Source organism: Aotus nancymaae, unplaced genomic scaffold (assembly GCF_030222135.1).
Source record: "Aotus nancymaae isolate 86718 unplaced genomic scaffold, 86718_ANA_hifiasm-v0.15.2.pri h1tg000020l, whole genome shotgun sequence".
NCBI lineage: Eukaryota > Metazoa > Chordata > Mammalia > Primates > Aotidae > Aotus > Aotus nancymaae.
The window spans coordinates 8,552,385-8,579,758 of NW_026988432.1; the positions used below are offsets into that span (position 1 = coordinate 8,552,385).

The following is a 27,374-nucleotide window of genomic DNA, read 5'->3' on the forward strand; positions in this document are numbered from 1 at the left end:
TGCTGTGCATATGGCATGCCCAGAGAAAGAGAGAAACCTAGAGTGGTTTCGTTTTGCAGATGAACACAGGGGAGTCAGGACACAGGCCAGATTTATGTCCAGAGAGACAGTGAAGCTGCTGAATCTGTAAGGGAGAGCTGGTAACGTGAAGGCAGGCATGGGGGAGCCAGAAACCAGCTTGGGCTGAGAGGGAGACAGTGAAGCTGCTGACTCTGTAAGAGGGAGCCAGCTGTGCAGCTGTGCATCGGAGCGGCAAGAGCCACAGAGCTGGCTGCTGAGAAGGGCATAGCTGGAGCAAGCAGTCGAGATAAAGGTGAACATGTAAGTAAGCTCCTGATGAGACAGACAGTGTGAGAGAGCTGCTGAATAAGGTCATGTGTCATCTACCTGCCATTTCTTGAGAGTTCTTCCAGCTCCCTACCCCTAACTATCTTCTCCCCTCAGACTTCAGCTGGGGCTTGAACCTGACATCCAGCATTTCTATCTGTCATTTGTGGGAGAATTATATTGTCAGAGGATCACTGTTACCTACTGAAAATGAAAACACAAAGTGATATTTTAAGACTATAATGCCAGACCCAGGCTTAAACCCTGTCATTGACTCTCATCACCTGCAGTTTAATTCAGTTTTTCTGACCTCTTCTCCTACACTCAGTCACAACAGATCTCTTTCAGATCCTTGATCACACTGAATTGTTTTCACCTCATTTTTTTGGTACTGATTTTTCAAAAATTTTCCTTCTTCTTGGAATGATCTTTCTTTATATCTCTGAATTCGTTAAGGACTTTTTTTTCAGTTGAAACTTAGCCTACTCATATCTACAGCCATTATCCATTAATGCTGTATTATATTTTTATAAAAAAACACATTTATTACATATTTACATTGTTTGTTATTAAGAGGTTAATATCAATGATAGACTAGAGTGCCATCTTTCTAATACTGTATCCCCAGCACATGGCCCAGTGCCACATTCATGGTGAGGCCTCCATAAACATGTCTGATAAATGTTAATGAGTTGGAATTCCATATCAGGCTAACAAATAGACCATGTTTTGACAATTTACAGAATAACTCAAGGAATGAAGTTTGCCTTAAAATTCACAGCTCACAGTGGAAGCCAAATGATTTTAATGAGGCAGTCTGCAAGATAAATGGGAGTTAGCACTTTCTTTAGCTCTGAGCACTGCCATGGAGTACCTGGGATTGCCTCTATAGGATAAGGAGTAGGCAAGGTAGTAGAAATCAAGAGAATATAAAATAAGAAGGAAGGGCTGTTCCACATGCCTCCTAGAGATGACCCTTTCTCTTCATTTGGCTAACACACTACCACCACTAGTTCGGCCATCCAAATATCTTCTTTGCAGAGATTTACCTGAGTTCCAAATTAGAAAACATGCTCTTTCTTCAGCAATCTATGAATACTTCTCCATCTGTACTTGCTATAGTGAATCAGAGTTATTTGTATATTTGTATTTTCTACTAGAATGCAAGCTTTTTGGGCAAGACTGTGTTTCATGCTTCTTTTTATTTCCAACCAGGAGTGGAATGCCTGGTATACAACAGACATTCCATGCCTGTCTGTGTCCAAATTACTAATCCATAGGGGGTTAGAGTACTAGAGTGTGTCTCATTTTTTTCAGATAAAAGATAGCTGAGTCCAGAGATAAGATAATAATTCTTCTTGACAACTGTTCCTATTTCATTTGTAAGTAAAAATAAACCCAGCTGTCCTGGCCAGAGAGCTCCAACTAGTATATGTCAGTAATCAGCAGGCAGGAATTCTAACCAGTCATCCAAAGAAGACATAATTATGCTCAGCCCTTCAAAATTTTACTCACAAACTAAATATCAGGGACTCGTGTTTTTACAACCTGGCAGTTTCTCATTAAGTTAGGTTTAACATTATTGCTAAAGTAATAATCATAGTCGTAACAAAAAGATACTAGTAAGACTTTAGAATTCAAATAATTGCATATAATTAGATTGAGAAGTATTATGCTGGCTGTTTTATGATAGCATATATCAAATAGTCTTTAGAGACATAAAACAATTTTAAAATTCATCTACTCATGAGAAAACCAAACACCCATGAGCTAATAAGTGAATGGATAGAAACTTTAACTTGTATCCTCTGGCAGTAAATCTATATTAATATATGGAGTACTTGGCTGAGTACAGTAGCTCATTGCCTGTAATCCCAGTACTTTGGGAGGTCAAGGCAGGAGGATTGTTTGAGCCCAGGAGTTCAACACCAGCAACATAGCAAGACTCCCATGTCTATTTATATTTAAAGTATTTTTTAAAATTATATATACATACATCGTTTCTAGACAGTCTTACAAACTCGAATTTTAAGCTCTTTGATCCAGATTTAAATACAATATAAATGATTACTAGTTAATATTCATAACAAGTAATAAATACTATTTACTGTAAAAAAAAATCTACTTTTAAAAAAGAAATTACAATAATATATAAAATAAAATTCCACAAATTCATTTCATTATCTGGGATAACTTATTCCATGTATGACCAATGGGAAATTAAAATCTTTACTAAGTATTCCACCAATAAGCAACACTGTTCTATAATTCTGAGTTTTGATCATGAATCCTCTGTATTACTATAAAATGTCTAGCTGTGTTTTGATGTTATCATGAAAGATATATTTAGCATCATTCTGGGGTTATGTTTTATATTCTTTTAATTCTTAGGAAATTGATATTTTATTCCTAGTATTAATGCCTTATCTCTACACATCAACATATTCAATGATCATTTTCTTGTTAAGGAGCTTACAAAACAGCAAATGCCATACACATTAACAATATCATTAGCACTGCTAAAGGCAGCCCCCTAACTTTTATCTAGTAAATATTGTTCACAGTTTATATCAAGTAACAAATGCACAATTAACCTGAATAGAGAGAAAATACATACTCAGCACCTTAGAAAATGATTTGGTTGAGTTATGAGTCATCTCATTTTGCAAAGTAGCAATAAAAACAAGTCTTTTCATTTTGCAGAGGTACCACTGGCATTTAAAACACATTATTAAAATAAAGGAGAAAAATATCTTTTGCATTTTATCAGAAAACGGCATTTTATCCTAGCCATTAATTTTTGACTTTGCAGATTTCATCTATTAAAGAAATATCTCCACAAGTCTTCGAGGGCCCAGTTATTCCCCAGAGACTCCCAGGACTGTGACTTACCTTATGAAAGTTTCTGAAATAAGCTGCCTTTTCATCTGGAAATTTTTCTAACCTTCTGGGTCCTTTGCTAGAAGCCTTCTTGAAAACCAACCAGCATCGTCTGAATATCTGAAAGCAAATAAAGGAATTCCATTATCCATCTTTTAACGTTGAGTTTATGACATCAGAAGTTTATTTATTCAACTAATCCACTGGGAACACTTTTTTAAGTGCACTTACTTCACAGAGAGGAACTGTTTTTGATTGACAAGCATGTTCTTAATTAACATTACAGTGTATTTTTAAAATATAATATTTCATGTAAAATAATTTTTTTGTGAAAAGATTGTGTTTTGAGGTTTCCACTGTGTTGGCTGGTTTCAGTAGTCTTTAACGTAACTAAATCATCTGGATGCTAACACCATGTAAATTACTTATTATCACCATCCTAGTGACAGACAATTCTCCATCTTCCATGCTAGTGCAATGGCAGGTTAATAAAGTTAAGTGAAGCACTTACATAATACTCAATTTTCTGTCTTTGAAAAAAAAAATCACATTTGAAAATTAACTTGTGGAATTTTAGATTTTTTAAAATATTCATTAATAATTTTGAAAGCAGCAAGAAATACATGTTTATAATGTGAACATCTATCTGATCCTTTCTTTACTTTTGTAATAGGAAGTATTTGTTAAATACTTATGTGCAATAAATTAAAATTTATATACATATTTAGTCCTTATAATGAAATGAGATAGAGACCTAGAATAGGCATTACTTTCATTTCAGGATAAAGTTTGTGGCAATGTCAGGATTTGAACACACACATCTGAATCTTAAGCTTTGAACAAAAAAAAGCAAGACAACAAATTACACTAACATGCACCATAATTTCTGAACCTTGCCCTTATTTTGTAGACCTGATTAATATTGGACCTCTAGATTGTTCGTTCTATATTTTCTACCATATCACACTCCCTCAACAGGTATGTTTGAAGACAAGGTAATAAAATGAATTTTTCCCAATAATTGAAGAAGTCTAAAAATGCAAGCTGGACACATCTTTTAAATTTCAAATTTTAGTGCACTCTTTGCTGGTGGATAATTTCTTTACACTCATGTGGAAACTGATAGAAGGAAATTTCTGAAATCTGGATCACAATATTTCTCTTCTATGTCTTCATTTAAATTGCAAAGTTGTCATACGTTTTCTTTCTACAAATATATCCCAGATAATATAATTCCTTTGAAGTGTACATTGTTTATTATTCACAAGAAGACAGTATTTTCCGTGTTAAGGGCATTCTTACAACACTCACATAAAGGCCTCTCATTAGAAAAGTAGAACAACCAAGATACACATACTTTGACTTTACTCTTTCTGTCTTTCTTGCATACTTTTCATAAGCCTTGAAAAGCACGTGTAGGACAACCTTAAACTTCCTGCACACATGAACATGCCTCTCCTCTGCCTGGATTAGATGCACCTTCCCTAACAAATGCTTCCTAACCATGCACCAGAAAATTACGAACTAAATTACTCCTTTAGCACTCCTGGTGTTCTATCTACACACAGCTCCTGTATTTCACACGTAATATTGTTATTATTTGCTTATTTGGCCCCTTACTGATCCACACCCCCAAAGCGAAATAATATTTAAAAATTAAATGATTAGAATATGATCAGTATCTGGTTTGTTTAGCTTTAATTAGTTCTGTATCAATTTATATAGTGCTGTAGAATTCTGCTTTTGAACTTAAATGAAGTAATTACACTTCAAGTGGTAATAGGTTTTGGAAATGCAAATATCTAAGAAGAGACAGTTTGGTATAGCAGAAACTTAATAGAGCTTTGGAATCAGACAGACACAGATTTACATTATGGCTATGCCACTTACTAGCCGTGCAATCTTACACAAATTACGTAGTGTCTTAGCTAATAAAGAAGGGTACGTCATGAAACAGAGGAAGGATTTATCAAGATGCACTTATGTTGTAGTACAAAGAAGACTCTCCACAAGGCTCAGCCATTTCTCAAGCTTTTTTTTTTTACAGAGTAGGTACAATTTTCTGCACATGACAAAGCCATATGAAGGGATACTTTTTTCCTAATGACATAGAATTCTATTAAATGTTCAGCTCCAGAATATTCAAATGCAAATATTTTGCAACCGGAAAAATTAGAGCACCATATAATAATTTTTTAAAAACAGAAATTATATTAATGAGCTCCCAAACACAGACTGTGAAACTACAAATATTAGACTTGGAATTCCAGCTCAGCCCCTTCCTGGAGCCAGATAACTTTGGGCAAGGCATTTAGATCTCTGAGGTTGTGTCCTTAAATTAGCTTGAGGACGATTAAGTGTTAAATGTTAAGAAATTAAGTATATAAAGCTCATGCCCGCAGCGCATACAGCATAGTCAATACACACAGGGCATTTTAATACAAAACGGATAAAAGGCTCTTAGCAACAGACCTTGTTCAGCACATCTGTAACTATTATGGATATTTACATATACTGTAAAAATTATTGCTTGCATCAATATAGTTTTAAATATTTCAAATGATTTTCATAATTAGGAGAATTATGTTATATATAATATCAATGGACAAAACTGTTTATTCTATTGAATACACGTATGAGTTCCTGCTCATTTCACAGTAGTTTGGATACTGTTAAGCAATATAGCTATTTATATTGACATTCACTAATACATGACTGAAAAAAAGAAAAAAAAGGCATCAAATTAGTCTTCCTAAAATTATTCTCTTCACCATACAGCACGAAATAATTTTTGTGCAGGATAAATCATTTCACTCAGTCTTCAATACAATTCACACCTTTGTAACATAATTCAGGATATTATATTTTAATACCTGAAAACGTAGTTTTTTGGTCATAACAATTTAATTTTTAGTGCAGGTTCTGCTATTCATTAAATACCTTCACTTGCAGAAGTTAAATTAAGATCAATATGCCTCATGAAGATGCCCTTTGAGGATTACAAGACATGACCTGAAGAAAGCATCTAGCATCTGAATTTGGAAAGTAATCCACAAACTCCTACATGAAACTTTTGGGTTTCCAATACGGCCATGACTGAACTGCATCCCCACAGAATTCAGCTACTGATGCCCTAATTCCCAACGTGCTAACATCTGGATATGGGGCTTTGGGAAGTAAGGCGGGTTAGATGGGGTCATGAGGGTTGGCCTTGATAATGGCATTAGTGCTCTTGTAAGAAGAAACAGGAGAGAACTTGCTTTCTCTCTCTCTGCTTACGGACAAGGAAGAGGTCACATGAACGTACAGTGAGAACGTGGCCATCTGCAAGCCAGGAAGAAAGCCTTCACCAGAACCCAACAGGGTTGGCACCCTATCTCAAACTTGCAACCTACAGAACTGTGAAAAAATCAATTTCTGTGGTTCAAGCCACCAGGTATATATTTTGTTACAGAAGTTGGAACTAAGATACTTTTAGATATCTTTTTTTAAACTAGCAGTGATGGTGGGATAGTGCTGGTGCTGGTAGTTGTCAGAGTTAATAATAGCGAGGAAGTAAAAGACAGTTACATGAATCTGAGATTTGAGAGACTGGTAGCAGAAAAAGAACATTATCTGCAAAGTGGGATGTATGGAGATTATCACAATTTGATCTTTTAGCTATTCATTAATGGATCTGGAGTCTTAATTGAGGAATAAAATTGAGACTCAAATCCCTAGTAACATAGTTGTTGCCTTTCTGTGCAGAGGAATGCCTTCCCCTTACTCTCTATTACTTTTTCACTATAGCTTCGGAACAATCATGATGTTGAATGAAACCTTATAATATTCATGGAAATACGTAAATACACAAACACGCATACTCACTGACTGTAATTCCCCATATGATGCTACCATAGTTATTTTCTATTAAGGAGTGAGTTAAACATGAGCCAGAAGGCATAAGTTTTTCTATTTATGCACTCAATATTGTTTTAAAATAAACCTGATAATAGATAATAAGGAAAAATAGATTTAATATTTTTGAGAGTATCTTATCGCTTTGCTATTACATTAAGAAAGGCAACCACGCAGAGATAAGACTGATCTTTAAAGATTCTATATAGTAGACTGTTTACCAAGTTGAAGCCCTGAATATTTTTTATCTTGGAATAAGTTTAGGTTTATAAACAGTTGCAAAAATGGTGGAGTTCCTGTATACTCTATACAGCTTCCTCTAATATTAGTATCCTATATAACCATAGTACATTTCAAAACTAATACATTAATATTGGTAAAATACTGTTAACTAAAGATTCTGCTCAGATTTTGTCAGATTTTTCTTCTCCTGTTCTGTTTCAAGACCTAACACAGGATATCAAATTGCATTTAGTGGTTCTGTCTCCTTAGTCTCTTCTGATATGTGACACTTTGTTTTTCACGACCCAAACAGTTTTAAAGTGTAACGGTTGGGTACGTTGTGCAATGTCCTTCATTTCTGTTTGTCTTAAGTTATTTTTGATATTTTAAAGGTCTAATAAAACTCTCACAATCAAGTAATGAAAACATACAGTTAATTAGGAAATATGAATTCACCATGGCTATGGACTAGTTATATTTTGATCAGATCTCTGGCTAGATTTTAAACTTGAGGTAGCAAAAAAATTAAATGCTAAGTGCAGAGTTCCACCTTCCACCCCTCTTTGGACACAGTTTTTCAAAGTATTTTGTTTTTTAATAGCAGTAAAATAATACAAAGGGCGCTGGTGTGGAGACTTTTCAAGTGTCATTCTGTGTCAATGCAAAATCAAATTAAGCATGAGTCAGCATACTAAAAGCCGCCTCCGTACCAGAAGTATAAAATAAGCAGAAGTACAAGGGGATCACCTTTTTGTACTCTTCGTCAAACCAGATTTTATTAGTGCATTAGGATCTGCTTTAGGCCCTATAACTGATGCCTTATGTGAGAGTGTTGGAGAAATTCCAGGACTGAACAGCAGAAATGACTGCCTGAGACCAGGAAATCACTCCCTGGAGAAAAAAAAATAATAAAGGAATAGGTTTTATTTTGCTTATAAATGAAAGATACAAATTCTTTGAGTACACGAAAGAGCACCACATAAATGAGATGCAGTACCTTATTTTTATTTGCATCCCATGAGAATGGGACATAAATTAATAACCTTCATTAGCAGTAGGTGGGAGGAGATGAAGTCTCTTCAGATACTGCTTGGCTCTTCAAGGGCACCTCAACATACAGAGACCATTTGGCTGGTTAACAACAGAACCTATTGCCTACAAGAAAATGTACCTTCCCAGTGTCTGTCTTTGAGCAGATGTCATTTCTGCCTTCCCCGTCATTTCAGGATGCTGTACAACTTTATCCTGGGGGATTAGCTGATTTCACCTTCTCATTCAAAACTGTCTTCTAAACATGCTAGTTATTTCATCAAACAGGCTCCTAGGTTCCCCTCCAATTCTCATATGAAAATTCCATGTTGTTGCTAGGACTCCAGAAATTCCCAGGACCACAGCTGATCCATACCCTTAGCTTTCCACTGTATTAACCAGCCAGCCAGCATGCCATAATTAAAAATCTTCTTAATCCCCTTCCATCTGATGAAAACCATTTTACTGCATAGCAATCTCTTTTCCTTAGTGCTTTCTCCTTTTCAAGGTGATTTTATATAAAGGATATCCTTTTTCCATTTAAGACTCACTGTGAAGTAGAGAGCAGATTTCTTGGCTTCAGTCCATAGCCGTAATTACGTTATTTAGCTAGGACTCATTCACAAGTTCTGCCTTAACCAAAAGTTGGGTTTAATGGGCCTGTTTTATCACAGGCTGTTGACCTAATGAACCTTGCACTTCAAGTAGGATTTTGGTTAGAAACTTGGAAGAATTTTCAATTACAGGAGTTGTCAAACCTGAGAGTCCACTGCACTAAAGGGGGTGTTAGAAAGTTTGTTCCTAGAGATTTAAAAAATTATAGAAGCAAACTGACACAAGAACAGAAAATCAAACACCACATGTTCTCACTCATAGGCGGGTGTTGAACAATGAGGACACATGGACACAGGGAGGGGAGCACTACACACTGGGGTCTGTTGGGGGGAAATAGGGGAGGGACAGCGAGGGGTGGGGAGTTGGGGAGAGATAGCATGGGGAGAAATGCCAGATATAGGTGAAGGGGAGGAAGGCAGCAAATCACACTGCCATGTGTGTACCTATGCAACAATCTTGCATGTTCTTCACATGTACCCTAAAACCTAAAATGCAATAAAAAAAATTATAGAAGGAAGTGTCACAGCTGGAGTGGCTAAGTTTGTGTTTCCTTCTGAAAGCAAGATACCATATGAATGACATCTTGGGGAATAAGGTTTAATTATTAATTTACAACTGTGTATCAGATGAACATATCAAGACAACAAATAAATAAATAAACAAAGCCCATCTAGGAAGAGATATTTACAGGTTTAGACTATGAGTAATTTCAACTAGTTGGTCTTAAGTTTGTTTGCCCTTTGACAAAATGTATGTAGTACTATTGAAAGACACACTTGGTTTGTGTAAAAAAAGTAGTCAATGAACAGGATTAACTTTGAAACACTGATGAGTTTAGCTTTAGCTATCTTTTCAATAGAGAAATGAGTTTTGCTCTATCTTAATACTAGCTTATATTTAATGACAGATAGATAGATAGGTGCATAGATACACAGATAGATATAATGTTACAATCCCTCTTATTAACTCATTTATTCAAAAAGTACCTGAGAGTTCTACATTCTCTAGACACAGTAATAAAAAAGAATTTAAACAAAATAATAACAAAAACCAAGTTTCTGCCCTTATGGAAACAAAGTTCCAGCCGCATGAAACTATCATTTCAATGTGGTAGATACGTGACAGCAAATAAATAAACACATTTGTAAATATTTATAAATAGTTTTTTTTTTTTTTTTTGCTACGTGCTATGGAGAGAATTATGCGCATGGATGGAGAAGGGAACATGGGGTGTGGTGAGAGAAGGCCCAGCCCCCAAGGAGACTTTTAGGAGCAGCATTGGAGAACATGAGAGAATGAGTGATACAGACATCTGAGGAAAGAGCATTTCAGCCAGAGAGAATTGCAAACGCAAACACCCTGATGCAGGAGCTTCTGAACTACTTCAAGAGCTGCAAGGGGCCAGTGTGCAGGGCAGGGAAGCGGAGCAAGGTGGCTGGAGTTCAGAGAGACAGGGATAAGCCAGGTCAGGAAAGGATCTTGGCTTTTACTCTCTGATGCCATTAAAAGCTCCAAGCAGTGAGAAAACATGATAGAACTTAAATCTTAACAAAAAGGAAGTGATGTAACTATATTAATATCAAAGTCTACTTTAAGGGAAAATATATTATTAGAGATAGAGGCACTTTAGAATGATCAGAGGTTAATTCAGCAGAATGTGTAAACTCTTTTGAATTTATATGTATTCATGAACATAGCCTCAGAATTGAAAAACAGACAAGGCTGCAATAATGTGTCTTGTTTGTTTAAAATACCAGTATCTGCTAGAATGGTCATGTACAAATCAAGAAGGATATACAGTATTGGAGCAAAAATATTTATTAAATTGGTTAAATAGATCTGCAGAACACAGTACCCAATGATTGCATAATATAAATTATTTTCAAGCTCACAAGGAACTTGAGAGAAACATTATATATTTGGTCATAAACAAGAAAATTCAAAGGATTCAAATAAGATTGAGCAACAAGATGGGAAGACTTGCCATATGGAACACCAAGACCAAATATCAAGACACAGTAATTAAGACACTGTAGAATCAGACAAAGACAAATAGATCAGTGGAACAGAACCATCAATAAACACATATATGGATATTTGATTTATGACAAAAAGAGCACTTCAAAGCAATGGAAAAAGAAATTTTAATAAATGGCTCTGGAATAACTGGATAAATATATTCAAAACAAAGTGAAAACTGACCTTATCCCAAAATCAGTGTTACGTGGATTCTTTTTTTCTTTTTCCTTTTTTTAAAAATTGTACTTTGGGTTCTGGGGTACATGTGCACATCCTGCATCCTACAGGATTGTTGCCTAGGTACATACTTGCCGTGGTGGTTTGCTGTCTCCATCCCCACCTCATCATTGCATATATCAGGCATTTCTCCTGGTGTTATCCCTCCCCATCCTCCCCACCCTCTGCTGTCTCTCCCCTCCCCTCCCCTCCCCTCCAACCCCCCACCTACCCCAGTGAGTGTTGTTCCGTTCCCTGTATCCAAGAGTTCTCATTGTTCATCATCCGCCTATGAGTGAAAACATGCGGTGTTTGGTTTTCTGTTGTGTCAGTTTGCTGAGAATGATGGTTTCTAGATTCATCCATGTCTCTACAAAGAACATGAACTTGTTGTTTTTTATGGCTGCATAGTATTACATGGTTTATATGGGCCACATTTTCTTTGTCCAGTCTATCATTGATGGGCATTTGGGTTGGCTCCAGGTCTTTGCTATTGTAAACAGCACCACAATGAACATACATGTGCACGTGTCTTTACAACAGAACGACTTATAATCCTTTGGGTATATACTCAGTGACGGGATTGCTGGGTCAAATGGAATTTCTATTTCTAGATCCTTGAGGAATCGCTACATTATCTTCCATAATGGTTGAACTAATTTACACTCCCACCAACAGTGTAAAAGTGTTCCTATTTCTACACATTGTCTCCAGTATCTGTTGTCTCCAAATTTTTTAATGATTGCCACTCTAAATGGTGTGAGATGGTATCTCAATGTGGTTTTGATTTGCAATTCTCTAATGACCAATGATGATAAGCATTTTTTCATGTTTGTTGGCCACATAAAAGTCTTCTTTTGAAAAGTGTCTGTTCATCTCTTTTGCCCACTTTTGAAAGGGTTTGTTTGTTTTCTTGTAAATCTGCTTTAGTTCTTTGCAGATTCTGGATATTAGGCCTTTGTCAATGGATAGATTGCAAACATTTTTTTCCCATTCTGTTGGCTACCAGTTCATTATAATGATTGTTTCTTTTGTGGTGAAGAAGCTCTTAAGTTTAATTAGATCCCATTTGTCTATTTTGGTTTTTGTTGCCATTGCTTCTAGTGTTTTAGTAATGAAGTCCTTGCCTATGCCTATGTTCTGAATGGTGTTGCCTGGGTTTTCTTCTAGGGCTTTTATGGTGTTAGATCTTATGTTTAAATCTTTAATCCATCTGGAGTTAATTTTTGCATAAGGTATAAGGAAGGAGTCCAGTTTCAGCTTCCTGCATATGGCTAGCCAGTTTTACCAACACCATTTATTAAACAGGGAATTCTTTCCCCATTACTTGTTTTTGTCTGGTCTGTCAAAGATCAGATGGCTGTAGATGTGTGGCATTGCTTCCGAGGCCTCTATTCTGTTCCATTGGTCTGTATCTCTGTTTTGGTACCAGTACCATGCTGTTTTGATCCTTGTAGTATAGTTTGCAGTGAGGTAGCGTGAGGCCTCCAGCTTTGTTCTTTTTGCTTAGAATTGTCTTGGCTATGCAGGCTCTCCTTTGGTTCCATATGAAGTTTAAAGTGTTTTTTTTTTTTCTTAGTTCTGTGAAGAAGGTCAATGGTAGCTTGATGGGGATAGGACTGAATCTATAAATTACTTTGGGCAGTATGGCCACTTTCACAATATTGATTCTTCTTAACCATGAGCATGAAATGTTTTTCCATCTGTTTGTGTCCTCTCTGATTTCCTTGAGCAGTGGTTTGTAGTTCTCCTTGAAGAGGTCTTTTACATCCTTTGTTAGTTGTATTCCTAGGCATTTGATTCTCTTTGTAGCAATTGTAAATGGGAGTTTGCTTATGATTTGGCTCTGTTTGTCTGTTGCTGGTGTATAGGAATGCTTGTGATTTCTGCACATTGATTTTGTATCATGAGACTTTACCAAAGTTGCTTATCAGCTTAAGGAGATTTGGAGTTAAGACAATGGGTCTTCTAAATATACAATCATGTCATATGCAAATAGGGACCATTTGACTTCTTCTTTTCCTAACTGAATGCCATTTATTTCTGTTTCTTGCCTAATTGTTCTGGCTAGAACTTCCAATACTATATTGAATAGGAGTGGTGAGAGAGGGCATCCTTGTCTAGTGCCAGATTTTAAAGGGAATGCTTCCAGTTTTTGCCCATTCAGTATGATATTGGCTATGGGTCTGTCATAAATAGCTTTTATTGTTTTGAGATATGTTCCTTCATTACCTAGTTTATTGAGAGTTTTTAGCATACAGGGCTGTTGAATTTTGTTGAAGGCCGCCTCTGTATCGGTTGAGATAATCATGTGGTTTTGGCTTTGGCTCTGTTTATGTGGTGGATTATGTTTATAGATTTGCACATGTTGAACCAGCCTTGCGTCGCCAGGATGAAGCCTACTTGATTGTGGTGGATAAACTTTTTGATGTGCTGTTGGATTCGATTTGCTAGTATTTTATTGAAGATTTTTGCATCAATGTTCATCATGGATATTGGCCTGTAGTTTTCTTTTTTTAGTTGTGTCTCTGCCAGGTTTTGGTATCAGGATGATGTTGGTCTCATAGAAAGAGTTAGGGAGGATTCCCTCTTTTTGTATTGTTTGGAATAGTTTCAAAAGGAATGGTACCAGCTCCTCTTTGTAGAATTCGGCTGTGAACTCATCTGGACCTGGACTTTTTTTGGTCTGTAGGCTACTAATTGCTGCCTCGACTTCAGACCTTGTTTTGGTTTATTCAGGGTTTCGACTTCTTCTGGTTTGGTCTGGGGAGTGTCCAAGTTTCCAGGAATTTATCAATTTCTTCTGGATTTACTGGTTTATGTGCATAGAGCTGTTTGCAGTAATCTCTGATGGTAGTTTGTATTTCCAAGGAAGTGGTGGTGATCTCCCCTTTATCATTTTTTATTGCATCTATTCAATTCTTCTTTTCTTTTTTATTAGTCTAGCTAGCAGTCTATTTTGTTGATCTTTTCAAAAAACCAGCTCCTGGATTTATTGAGTTTTTGAAGGGGTTTTTGTGTCTGTATCTCCTTCAGGTCTGCTGTGATCTTAGCTATTTCCTGTCTTCTGCTTGCTTTTGAGTTTTTTTGATCTTGCTCCTCTAGCTCTTTCAATTTTGATGATAGGATGTCAATTTTACATCTTTCCTTGTTTCTGATGTGGGCACTTATTGCTATAAATTTACATCTAGACATTGCTTTAAATGTGTCCCATAGATTCTGCTATGCTGTGTCTTCGTTCTCATTGGTTTCAAAGAACGTTTTTATTTCTGCCTTCATTTCATTTTTTATCCATTTGTCATTCAGGAGCAAGTTGTTCAGTTTCCATGTGATTTTGGGGTTTTGAGTGCTTTTCTTAATCCTAAGTTCTAATTTGATTGTGGTGTGGTCTGAGAGACTGTTTGTTAACGATTTCTGTTGTTTTGCATTTGCTGAGGAGTGATTTACTTCCAATTATGTGGTCAATTTTAGAGTAAGTGTGATGTGGTGCTGAGAAGAATGTATATTCTATGTATTTGGGGTGGAGAGTTCTGTACATGTTTACAAGGTCCACTTGGTCCAGATCTGCATTCAAGTGTTGGACATCCTTGTTGACTTCCTGTCTCGTTGATCTGTCCAATATTGTCAGTAGAGTGTTAAAGTCTCCCACTATTATTGTGCAGGAGTATAAGTCTCTTTGTAGGTTGTTAAGAACTTGCTTTATGTATCTGGTTGTTCCTGCATTGGATGCATATATACTTAGGACAGTTAGCTCTTCTTGTTGTATTGATCCTTTTAACGTTATGTGATGCCCTTTGTCACTTTTGATCTTCGTTGGTTGAAAGTCCGTTTTATCAGAGACTAGGATTGCTACCCTTGCATTTTTTGCTCTCCATTTGCATGGTGAATCTTCTTCCATTCCTTTATTTTGAGTAGGTGTGTCTTTGCATGTGAGCTGGGTCTCCTCAATACAGCACACCGATGGGTCTTGACTTTTTATCCAGTTTGCCAGTCTGTGTCTTTTGATTGGGTCAGTTAGGCCATTTGCATTCAACATTAATATTGTTATGTTTGAATTTGATCCTGCCATTTTGTTACTGGCTGATTGTTTTCCCTGTTAGTTGATGCAGTTTCTTCATTGCGTCATTGGTCTTTACCATTTGGTACGTTTTTGCAGTGGCTGCTCCTTATTGTTCCTTTCCATGTTTAGTACTTCCTTCAGGAGCTCTCGTAAGGCAGGTCTTGTAGCAATGAACTCTCTTAGCAATTGCTTGTCCGTGAAGGATTTTATTTCTCCTTCACTTCTGAAACTTAGTTTGGCCAGATATGAAATTCTGGGTTGAAAGTTCTTTTCTTTAAGGATGTTGAATATTGGCCCCCACTACCTTCTAGCTCGTAGGGTTTCTGCTGAGAGATCTGCTGTGAGTCTAATGGCCTTTCCTTTGTGGGTCACTCGACCTTTCTCTCTGGCTGCCCTTAGGATTTTTTCCTTCATTTCAACCCTGGTGAATCTGACAATTATGTGCATTGAGGTTACTCTTCTTGAGGAGTATCTTTGTGGTCTTCTCTGTATTTCCTGGATTTGAATGTTGGTCTGCCTTGTTAGGCTGGAGAAATTCTCCTGGATAATATCCTGAAGAGTGTTTTCCAGCTTGGATTCATTCTCCACATCACATTCAGGTATGCCGATCAAGCATAAATTAGGTCTTTTCACATAATTCCATAGTTCTTGGAGTCTTTGTTCATTTATTTTCACTCTTTTTTTCTCTGATCTTGCCTTCTCATTTTATTTCATTGATTTGATCTTCAATCTGTGATATCCTTTCTTCTGCTTGATCGATTCAGCTGTTGAAACTTATGTATGCCTCACGAAGTTCCCGTGCTGTTTTTTTCAGCTCCATCAAGTCATTTATGTTCTTCTCTAAGCTGGTTTTCTAGTTAGCATTTCGTCTAGCCTTTTTTCAAGGTTCTTAGTTTCTTTGCATTGGGTTAGAACATGGTCTTTTAACTCAGAGAAGTTTGTTATTACCCACCTTCTGAAGCCTGCTTCTGTCAATTTGTCAAACTCATTCTCTGTCTTCTTTTGTTCCCTTGGTGGTGAGGAGTTGTGATCCCTCAGAGGAGAAGATGGTGTTCTAGTCTTTGATGGTTTCATCCTTTTTGTGCTTGTTTCTTCCCATCTTCATGGATTTATCTCCCTTTGATCTTTGAAGTTGGTGATTTCGGGAGGAATCTCTGAGTGGACGTCCTTTCTGTTGAGGTTGGAGCTATATCGCCATTATGAGTTTTATTTATTTTTTGGCCTATAGAGGTGCTGCTGGGCTGCCTCAGATTTAGTCAGGCTGCTGGGTGGTCTTCCCTTGGAGTTTGTTTATACAGGTGAGATTAGCCCTGCTGTCCCAATGGTGGGCATCTTTCCTTCCCTGATCTTGATTTGCCCCACTGGAGTCAAACTGGTGTATTTTGTTGTGAAACTCTCTAGCGCACGGGCTTCAGTTTGTTGGGTTTTGTGGGGTGGGACCTGCCAGGCCGTATGGCCTGTTTCCCTGCTTTCAACTCTGCCTCAGGACGGGTAGTTCCGTCCCACTGGCATGAGTGCAAACTGCTTCCCAGGTCCATGCCAACAACTTACGGTGCCAGGCAGGAGGCGGGTCAGAGCCATCACTCAGATTTGCATCAATAACCCGCAGGGCCCCTCAGTCCAGCAGGGTTCTCATGGACCGTGGGTTGCAGGAGGGATGAGGGAAGCGCAGGATCCGAATTGGAGCTCTGAGGGGGTGAAGTCCCTGACCCTCTGAGCCAGCTTCACTTTCTGGGTGGAGCTGTGCCCTGCCCTGTCTCGGTTCACCCTCCCTGGGCTACTCTCGCCCTGCTTGGGCTCGCCCTCCCTGGGCTATTTTCACTGTCCTATGAGTCCCACCAAAATGAACCCGGCACCTTGCTTGGAAACATGGAGTCCTCTAGCCCTCTGTGTCTCACCTGCTGGGAGCTGCACTCCAGAGTTGCCTCCTCTCAGCTATCTTGGTGCCAGATCAAGTCCCTTTTTTCCTTAATGTAACAAAAGAGTATACCTATTTAAACAAACTGCTACAATGCCCACTCAACAGGATTTTTGCTCTTTAAAGTAAGTTACTTTTCTCCAAAATGACGACACCTATAATTTCAGTCTTGGGAATCAGGTGGATCCTTAATATATGTGTAAAAGCTCCAGTAATTAAAACTTTTCAAAGAAAATATAGTATGTTAATTAGTATATCAGTGACTTGGAAGTAGGGGAAAAAAAGACAAAAACATTATTGTAAGAGAAAATAAGAAGCTGAAATAAGAATATAAATTTTTATATATTAGGAAAGCATTATTGGAGAATTAAAAATCAAGTAATTGATTAGAAGACACTTGCCACATACATACCTGTCAAATGGTACACATCCAGAATATGTGAAGAATCCAAAAGGAGAAGACAGACGATCCAGTTTTAAAAAGGGCAAGATACTTGAGCAGGTACTTATAATAGGGAGCTGTATGAATGGCCAATAGGCTTATACAAAATGCTCAATCTCATTGGTACTTAGGGAAACCTGAAGTAATAGCATAATGAGTTATCAATTCATTTCCAACAAAATGGAGAAAAAAATAAAAATACTGATAATACCAAGTGTTGGTGAGGATATGGAGCAATGGAAGTCTCACACTCTATTGGAGAGAGAGTGCACTGGATGACTTGGCAAGATAGATACATAGCCAGAATCTAGCAATTCTGCTAACAATTTACAGAGACTCTAGCAATTCTACTCCCAGTTTTGTACTCAACAGAAATATCTGTACGTTGCACAGATAATGGACATGGAAGAATGCCCATTATAGCATTATTTACACAAGTCACAAATGCAAAAGTTGTGACTGTTATATACAGTTGAACACTAGACACCAATCAAAGAAATATATGAACTATGGTTACATACAATCTCACAGGCAAATCTCAAAAACATTATGTTGAATAAAAGAATCCAGATAGAAAAGAAAGCAATATGCAAGCTTTATTTCTATATATTCCTCAAATTGCCAAAACTCAGCTATACTGTTCAAAGATGAATACTAGGTGACAAGTGTATAAAGAGTGACAAAGTGGCTTCTGTCATAATCAGCATGGTGGTTCATGTCCTGGTGTGAAAGGGAAGGGATGTGTTGGGATTGGGGTTTCTTCTTGGCTACTAACAAAGTTCTATTTTTGGATCCGGTTGGCATGTACACTAGTGTTTTCTTTAAACTCTCCATTTAGTCATTATAGTCTCCATTTATGTTCTTTTTTCTATGGTTGCCTTAAGTACAGTTATAAGTTTAAAAGTGAGTTTATACATATTGGAGTTTATACAGATGTTATGAGACCCATTTTGGTTTTCTCCTTGTTTTTGCTCCCTATTTGTAAGAAAAAATTGATAGAGCAACAGATAGAGACAGAGGAATTGAGCCTTTCCTAGTATTTATCAGGATAGCAGAAGACAGTCCCTGCTACAAGTGCTACAAAAGGTGTTATGAAAAGCCACTCATGAGACTAAACTCTTTAAGGGAGCAGGTGGACATCAAACAGCTTTTGGTGAAGATGGAGGCATCCCAGAAGTACTGACATCTAAGGTGCTCAAGTTTCTAAGGAGCCCCAACATCTTTAGTTTATCTGTTAAAAGAAATAAGTAAACGACTGGATTTTTAACTGGAGTCTGGAGTGAATTTGAAAGTGGTTCTTCTGGGGCTTCTGAAGGGAGACAATCTGGGATTCTAACTAGGAAAGGGTATTAAATCCATACTTGTTGAGCAGGGAGACACTGTGCTAGGGGCTTTACACCCAAGATCAGGCAATCCTGGTCACAGCCCAGAAGGGTAAGTAGGTCTAATCCATTTCAGACAAGTAATTTGGCAAAGATCACAAAACGAAGTTGTGCTACCAAAACTCTAATGCAGTTTTCTGTCTTCAAAGTCCATGTTTTCAGTCCATCTCTGTGGCCCGCCCTATTTCCACATCATAATATCTCTAATCTAAACTGTGATGTACCAGAGGTATAACTAAGCGTACACTTAAACAATGGATGCACAGACAGAAGTCCATGACTTATGTTTCTTTATTCTTGTGTGAAATAATGAAGTTACTTTCAATACTTAGTCTTTAGAATAGACTTACACTATGCACAACTGTTACAGATTTCATTACATTTGACTTTGTTCTTCAGTCAATGTTTTATTGCCTTTCCTGGTAAGCTATTAATTGACTTATGAGCAGAAATAGCAATTATTTTCCTGCCTGCAGCAACATAGGCATTTGAAATATCTTTGGGATGAATAGAGATAAAGGATTGATATTTTAAAATTACAATTTTAAACCTTAAAATATTAAGGTTTTTAATTTTAATTTTTATCTTCTCTTTTTGTTAAAATGACATGTAATACTAAAAAGCCAATTAAAGAATATTTTAAAATACCACCACCATCCAGAGAAAAATATTGCTAACATTTTGATAGCCTTCTAAAATTAGCACACCATATCTCTGTGCACGCACACCACACACACACATTTTCTATATGCATACAGCTTTTCAAAGAGTTCCATTTTCATAATTCATTCATTCGGCAAATATCCTATGAATATTTGCTATTTTCCAGGTACATTTCCAGTTGCTTAGTGTCAAGCAGTGAATAAAACAATTTTTATTGTTTTATTCACTGTCTTCATGGAGTTCACCTTGTCTTCATGGAGTTCACCTCTCAGTACAGACACCAAGACAAAACAAAGAATAACTGAATTACATGCAGATTATAAAAAGAATGACCAATGTGAAGAAAATTAAAAGAGAATGAGAAGTGGAAATTCTGGAGGAAGTAATCCTCTTCTTCCCATAGCAAATGTTCTGAACTTCATGCCTTACCAGTAAATACACATGTATAATACCATTTTAATGGTAACTTACCGATGTATTTATGTATTAAATATTTCCAAACAGGTTCCTATAGAAAAACATTGATAAATAAAAATTGTATTGATATTTTCACTACAAAATACAAAGCAAAGATAGAGAATATAAATGTAATATATTTAGTATAATGCTTACTATATTATAATTCATCTTTAATATATGATTATATATTTAAGATGTTTATTTATATATTTCCATATGTCCTAAAGCAAGGTCTTAGAACATGCAGATTTATTTTTCCAAAGCACTCTAAGGTCTGACATCTTGATTAATACATAAAAATCCCTAAGTGTCTTTCTGCTTGACTTGTCCCCAAGACAATGACTTTCTAAAGTGTAGAAACAGTGTCTTTTTAATCTTTGTCCAGTAAGTCCTTACTACGTTCCAGGAAAGTGACTTTTAAAAATACTCTCTTAATTGATGTAACAATCATCCAACAAACAATTTGCTCAGCAAATGTAGGCAAAATCTACTTGCCTTTTTTGAACGTGATTGGGCTTGCCTGAGTAGCCAAGTATGTGAACTGGGGTAATGCATTTTGCAATTATTTTTTCTTCGTGGAGACATTAATACATTTTCAGAAGTGATTTTCTAAACATAGGAACATTAATAATCAATTTGGAAAATTCAAAATGTAAATACATCTTTTTCTGGAAGGAGTGAGACATTTAAAACAATACACATTTTAAAATAAGACAGTTTTGCTAAGAGTGGAATTTTGATGTTTGCTTCAATATATGAATTTCCTAAAAGCCACTGGCATATGATGAAAAATAACAGTGATTCTCTTTATATAGTCACTGAAGGCTTTCCACTACTTTGTGTAGTGCTTCTAATCTACATACATTTTTTTACCTTTTTTATTGACATGTCCTCCTAGATTTCCTTAGCAGAGAAATCTTAGTATTTTATGTTGTATGGGTCCATTCGTTTTCTAATTATTGTTTGTATTTCAGTCTGACAAACAGTATAAATATTACCTGCCCTACTTTTAAGTCAATGATTTATGACTACATGATAATCAAGGTATTTATTGAATAAAAGATAGTTGTTGAAAATCAAAACCCTCATATCTTGTTGATTGCAGAACATCACATTCCAAAAATATACACCTTTGCTTTCTTCAAACCGTGGAATTCAAATGCAAAAATATTAAGCCAGTAATTATTATTAGCCCAGGCACAAGCTTCACAATGCCTATGAACTACGTGAAATGTTACACATAGTTTTTTTTAATGTACCTGTTCATTTTCTCAGAGAAATGAATTTATGATTTCAACTCATTCTCGAAGGAATCATTTGCTGTCCATACACTTATCACTACATCTTTACAATGGAAGAAAAGCATTCTTCAAAAATCCAACTTCATCCTGTTACCAATGTTTTTTTCCTTTCTACTGCTTTGATTAAATTAGTATACTTAAAAAAGTACAGTATATGTTACTTCCTGTAAATAAGATTTAAAAAATCTCCAGCCAGGGCAACACGGTGAAGCCCTGTCTCTACTAAAAATACAAAAATTAGCTGGGCATGATAATCCCAGGTACTCGGGAGGCTAAGGCAGGAGAATCGCTTGAATCTGGAAGGCAGAGGTTTCAGTGAGCCAAGATCTCACCTCTTCATTCCAGACTGGGTGACAAAGTGAGACTCTGTCTCAATATATATTAGGGAAAACAAAATGATGTAACTTGTTCTCAAATACATAAAGTAAAATAACTCTTAGCTCTACGTATACTTCATCATTTTCTTCACAGTTTTCTAAAGAAGCTTTCTCAAACTGTGCTTAATACCATTCGATACGGATGTTTATGCTGAGTACAGAAGCCAAGGTTTCATGTATAAATGACTCTGCAAAATGCTGGATTAAACAAAGTTAAATTGTTGTTTACTCAGAGAATCTCAAAGCATTTAAAATGCATTAAGAGAGAGGAAAAATATATATTGTTCCTCAAATTAATTAAATACAGCATCCTTGTTTTTATTCTGTGTTTTATTTTTGCTTTATTTTTTCCCATGGGAGCTTTTATCTTATCCAGAGTTGTTTAGTATTGGAAAGAATCAGAAATTTTCACCAGTGCTACTTTCTGGGAACATTTTCATATAGGCATTTTTAGTGTCTGAAAATGTATGGAAGGTTGTTGTTTACATATACCTGGTTCTTAAGAATAGAATTTTGTAGATGCAGGAGTGGTTGAATTTTAAAACTTTATGTATTATTAAAGAAATAAGTAACCTTAGGTAATTGTGATTATTGTTTTTTTGTCAAAAATGTTTATAAAATTTTGGATTGGCTATGTTCTAATATTCTGAAAATGCAAGATGATTAAATTTTATAAACTTAATAAAATTAACATTTCCAAAATATCATGGCATGTAGGAAGAAACTGGATATAGCTATTGTTATACTCTTACTTATTGAAATATCTTTATCTAAGAAATAGTAGCTATTAGCATTAATTTCCTAGGCTACGTAGACAAAATTTTTTTTAAAAACTCTTCTCTACATTTTCTTAGATAAGTCTAATAAGTTGATTTAAATAAAAAATGTACTTGTTTCATTAAGCTCTGCAGACTATGAGTGCTTCAAGAACTGATTCCTTGACAGTAAGATGAATGTGTATTTTCCTTAAGTATCCTCAAGTAAAGATCTTTAACAAACTCTTACTTCGTTAACAAACTACTTGATGAGTCGAGATACAAACTGCTTTATGGAACTTGCCACCAAAAAGCGTAAATGCAACTACTATGCCCAGATTAAGCCACTCAATTTTTTAAAATTAAATACCTAATCAAGAACTAGAAAAGGACTGGACAAATGGAGTACTGGATTACAAACTTTAAAATGTAAGTTTCATGATAAGAATTTATAGAGGGAGCAGACAGTGTGCAACATCCCACCTCATGCATTTCCTCACTGTCAGATTATATCATTACAGTAGTAAGAATGCCTCATCCTACAACTACTAATTTAATAAAATAATGCATGTCTAATTTGCATAGGCCTATCATACAACTTCCTTTAAATATGGCAGCTGCCATAAGAAGTATTATGGCTACAATAATGATAATCCACATTATAGAGCAATTTTTTCTAAAAAGTTTTTTATGCATTTTGGCAAATAGCTAAATGCATCTAAGAAGCAAGTCATTCATTAACATTTAACATTTAAATCAGATTCAGAATTCCAAGCAGCATCAACTTAACTTAAGGCATGTTAAGGTAGAAATTCCTAAGTAAACTGAAGCTTATACAACTTAAAATTCTTAAACAAAATGCTTCAGGTCATAAATAAAATCAAATTTTAAAAACAGTCATATAGGTCCAAGAATATACCAGACTGGTTGAGTGACTGGGTATTTCAGGTCAACTTGTACTCAATGTCTTGGTTTTTCAAGCTACAAGTCTTTAAGCTGTAAGACCTGCAGCTGTCATTAAAATATCCACAGTTCTGTGGATTTTTTAAGCTTAGCCAAACAGACTGTATGCTGCTACACTACATACATCCATTATGGGTCTTCCTTTGCACAAAAATGCAAGTCAGGACATGGTTCACAGCCTGCTGAATTCTCTGAAATAAATGCAGTGGCTCTTTGATAATATAAAACCCAAAATGTTTTCCTCCACCTGCAAGTTTATTAGAAATATTTAAGAATACAAGAGCAACTGAAAAAGACAAGTTAGCTATAAAAAGATGCCCCCTGTTCACAAAAGCAAGATGTAGAATCAACGTTAGTGTCCATCAATGGACAACTGGATAAAAAAATATGTTATCTAGATACAATGGAATAGTATTTAGTGATAAAAAGCAATAAAATCATGTAATTTGCAGCAACATGGATGGAACTGGGGGTTATCATGTTAAGTGAAATAAGCCAGACACAGAAAGACAAATATTGCACATTCTTACTTCTATGTGGGAGCTAGGAAAGTGGGTCTCATGGAGATAGAGAGAGAGTAGAATGATGGTTACGAGAGGCTAAAAATGGTGTTTGGATGAGGGGGGATGAAGAGAGGTTGGTTTTAATGGACATAAACGTACAGTTAGATAGAAGGAATAAATTCTAATATTAGATAGCAGAGTAGGGTGACTATAGTTAATAGCAATTAGTACAGTTGGGATAACTGTCCACTCCAAATCTCATGTTAAAATGTAATCCCCAGTGTTGGAGGTGAGGTCTCCTGGGAGGTGACGGAACAATGGGGGTGGATGTCATGAATGGTTTAGTAACATCCTCTTAGTGCTATGCTTGTGATAGTGAATGAATTCTCCTGAGATTGCATTGTTTAAAAGTGTGTGCCCGGCTGGGTGTGATGACTCATGCCTGTAATCCCAGCACTTTGGGAGGCTGAGATGGGCGGATCACAAGGTCAGGAGTTTGAGACCAGTCTAGCCAACATGGTGAAACCCCGTCTCTACTGAAAAAGAAAAAAAAAAAAAGCCAGGAGTGGCGGTGTGCACCTGTAACCTCAGCTATTCGGAAGGCTGAGGCAGGAGCATCACTTGAACCTGGGACGGGGAGGTTGCAGTGAGCCGAGATCACGCCACTGCACTCCAGCCTGGGTGACAGAGCGAGACTCTGTATCAAAAAACAAACAAGCCCTCCTTGTCACAGCGCTAACGTGCACACGGCTCCTTTTTGCGAGCTTTCTGAGTGCCAGGCACCGGCTGTGAAGACACAGTAGGCAATCCCTCCAAAGAAAAATGCCATGGCAAAGAGAATAAAAGCTAAGCCCACTTCAGACAGATCTGGAAGTCTGTATCACTCTGTCAGGCACTTCGACTCGCTAGCTGTAACAGACATCCCTGGAGCAGATACTCTGGATAAATTATTTAACCATGCTGTACCCAAGTTTGGGAAGAAGGACAGCCTTGGGACCAGGGAAATCCAAAGTGAAGAAAATGAAATTCAGCCAAGTGGAGAAGTTTTTAAGAAGTTAATTCTTGGAAATTATAAATGGATGAACTATCTCGGAGTTATTCGCAGAGTGAATAACTTCAGTAGTGGACTCACTGCACTGGGACTAAAAACCAAAGAACAGCATTGCCATCTTCCGTGAGACCAGGGCCAAACGGATGACTGTAGCACAGACCTGCTTTAAGTGCAACTATCCTCTTGTGACTTTATATGCCACAACTTGGCAAAGCAGCAGCAGTTCATGGACTAAATGAATGAGGCTTTCTATCTAACTACTAGTATGGAAATTCTGGAAAGTAAACTTTAGACTGCATTGTCAGATATTAACTGTGTTAAACATATCATTTATGTGGACAATAAGACTATCAATAAAGCAGAGTACCCTGAAGGATTTGAGATTCACAGCATGCAATCAGTAGAAGAGTTGGGATTCAACCCAGAAAACCTGAGCATTCCTCCAAGTAGACCAATGCCTTCAGACATGGCCATTGATGTAAACTGGTGGTTCTTCTGGTTGACCTAAGGGAGTAATGATGCATCATAGCAATTTGATAGCTGGAATGACAGGCCAATGTGAAAGAATACCTAGATTGGGACCAAAGGACTCATATATTGCCTACCTGCCTTTGGCTCATGTGCTAGAACTGGCAGCAGAGATATCTTGCTTTACCTATGGCTGCAGGATTGGATATTCTTCTCTGCTTACACTCTCCGACCAGTCCAGCAAAATTAAAAACAAGGAAGCAAAGGAGACTGTACTGTACCGAAGCCCACATGTATGACTGCTGTTCTGGAAATCATGAATGGAATTTATAAGAATGTTATGAGCAAAGTCCAAGAGATGAATTACATTCAGAAAACTCTGTTCAAGATAGGATATGATTATAAATGGGAAGAGATCAAAAGGGGATATGATGCGCCTCTTTGCAATCTGTTACTGTTCAAAAAGGCGAAGGCTCTGTTGAGAGGGAATGTCTGCATGATGCTGTCCGGAGCGGCCCCACTATCTCCTCAGACACCGATTCATGAATGTCTGCTTCTGCCGCCTAGCTGGCAGGATTATGGACTGATAGAATCATGTAGTGCTGGGACGGTTACTGAAGTAACTGACTATACTACTGGCAGAGCTGGAGCCCATCTTATTTGCTGTGAAAGTAAGCTAAAAGACCGGCAGGAAGGCGGATATACAATTAATGACAAGCCAAACCCCAGAGGCGAAATCGTAATTGGTGGATAGCACATCTCCATGGGATATTTTAAAAATGAAGAGAAAACAGCAGAGGATTATTCTGCGGATGAAAATGGACAAAAGTGGTTTTGCACTGGCAATATCAGAGAATTCCATCCCAATGGATGTTTACAGATTATAGATCGTAAGAAAGATCTAGCAAAGTTACAAGCAGGAGAATATGTATCTCTTGGGAAAGTAGAAGCTGCGCTGAAGAATTGTCCACTTACAACATCTATGCTTTTGCCAAAAGCGACCAGTCCTATGTGATCAATTTTGTGGTTCTTAATCAGAAGAGATTGACACTTTCAGCACAACAGAAAGGGGTGATATCAACTTGGGTTGATATCTGCAATAATCCTGCTATGGAAGCTGAAATACTGAAAGAAATTAGAGAAGCTGCAAATGCCATGAAATTGAGCGATTTGAAATTCCAGTCAAGGTTCAATTAAGCCCAGAGCCATGGACCCCTGGAACTGGTTTGGTAGCTGATTCTTTCACACTGAAAAGGAAGGAGCTGAAGAACCATTACCTCAAAGACATTGGACGAATGTATGGGGGCAAATAAAATGTTGCTCTCTTATTGACAGCTGTGCAGGAGGTAGCCTGCTTGTTTTTTATTTCTAGAGTTTTAAGCCTTTGTTGAGCTGTCTGTTAGAATGTTAGGTTTATCATTCTAAAGACACAGTAAGAAGAAAACAAAAGCAAAAGTAATTAAAATTGTTGTCCAGTTTACTTTTTTATTTTTTTGAGATGGAGTCTTCATCTGTCACCCAGGCTGGAGTGCAGTGGCGACATCTTGGCTCCCTGCAACCTCCCTCTCCCGGGTTCAAGCAGTTCTCTGCCTCAGCCTCCCAAGTAGCTGGGATTACAGGCACCCACCACCATGTCAAGCTAATTTTGTATTTTTAGTAGAGACAAGGTTTCACGACTTTGGCCAGGCTGGTCTGGAACTCCTGACCTTATGATCCACCAGTCTCAGCCTCTCAAAGTGCTGGAATTACAGGCATGACTCACCATGCCCAGCTCTAGTTTACTTTAACTTAGTTTTGCATAGTTCTAGTGCAGCTTAAATTGAAAAG

At 37.0% G+C, this 27,374-nt stretch overlaps 1 protein-coding gene and 1 pseudogene across 1 annotated transcript in view; one reads left to right on the top strand and one right to left on the bottom strand.

The window, feature by feature from the left end:
• The window catches only part of DOK6 (docking protein 6), a 448,396-nt gene that overhangs the window by 272,269 nt on the left and 148,753 nt on the right, over window positions 1-27,374 (bottom strand). Inside the window, exon 2 of the mRNA XM_064379032.1 lies at window positions 3,220-3,327. Within this exon, the coding sequence (XP_064235102.1) occupies window positions 3,220-3,327 (108 nt within the window). The remainder of the gene's footprint in view (window positions 1-3,219; window positions 3,328-27,374) is intronic.
• Window positions 24,853-26,860, top strand: LOC105726098 (long-chain-fatty-acid--CoA ligase 4-like; annotated as a pseudogene).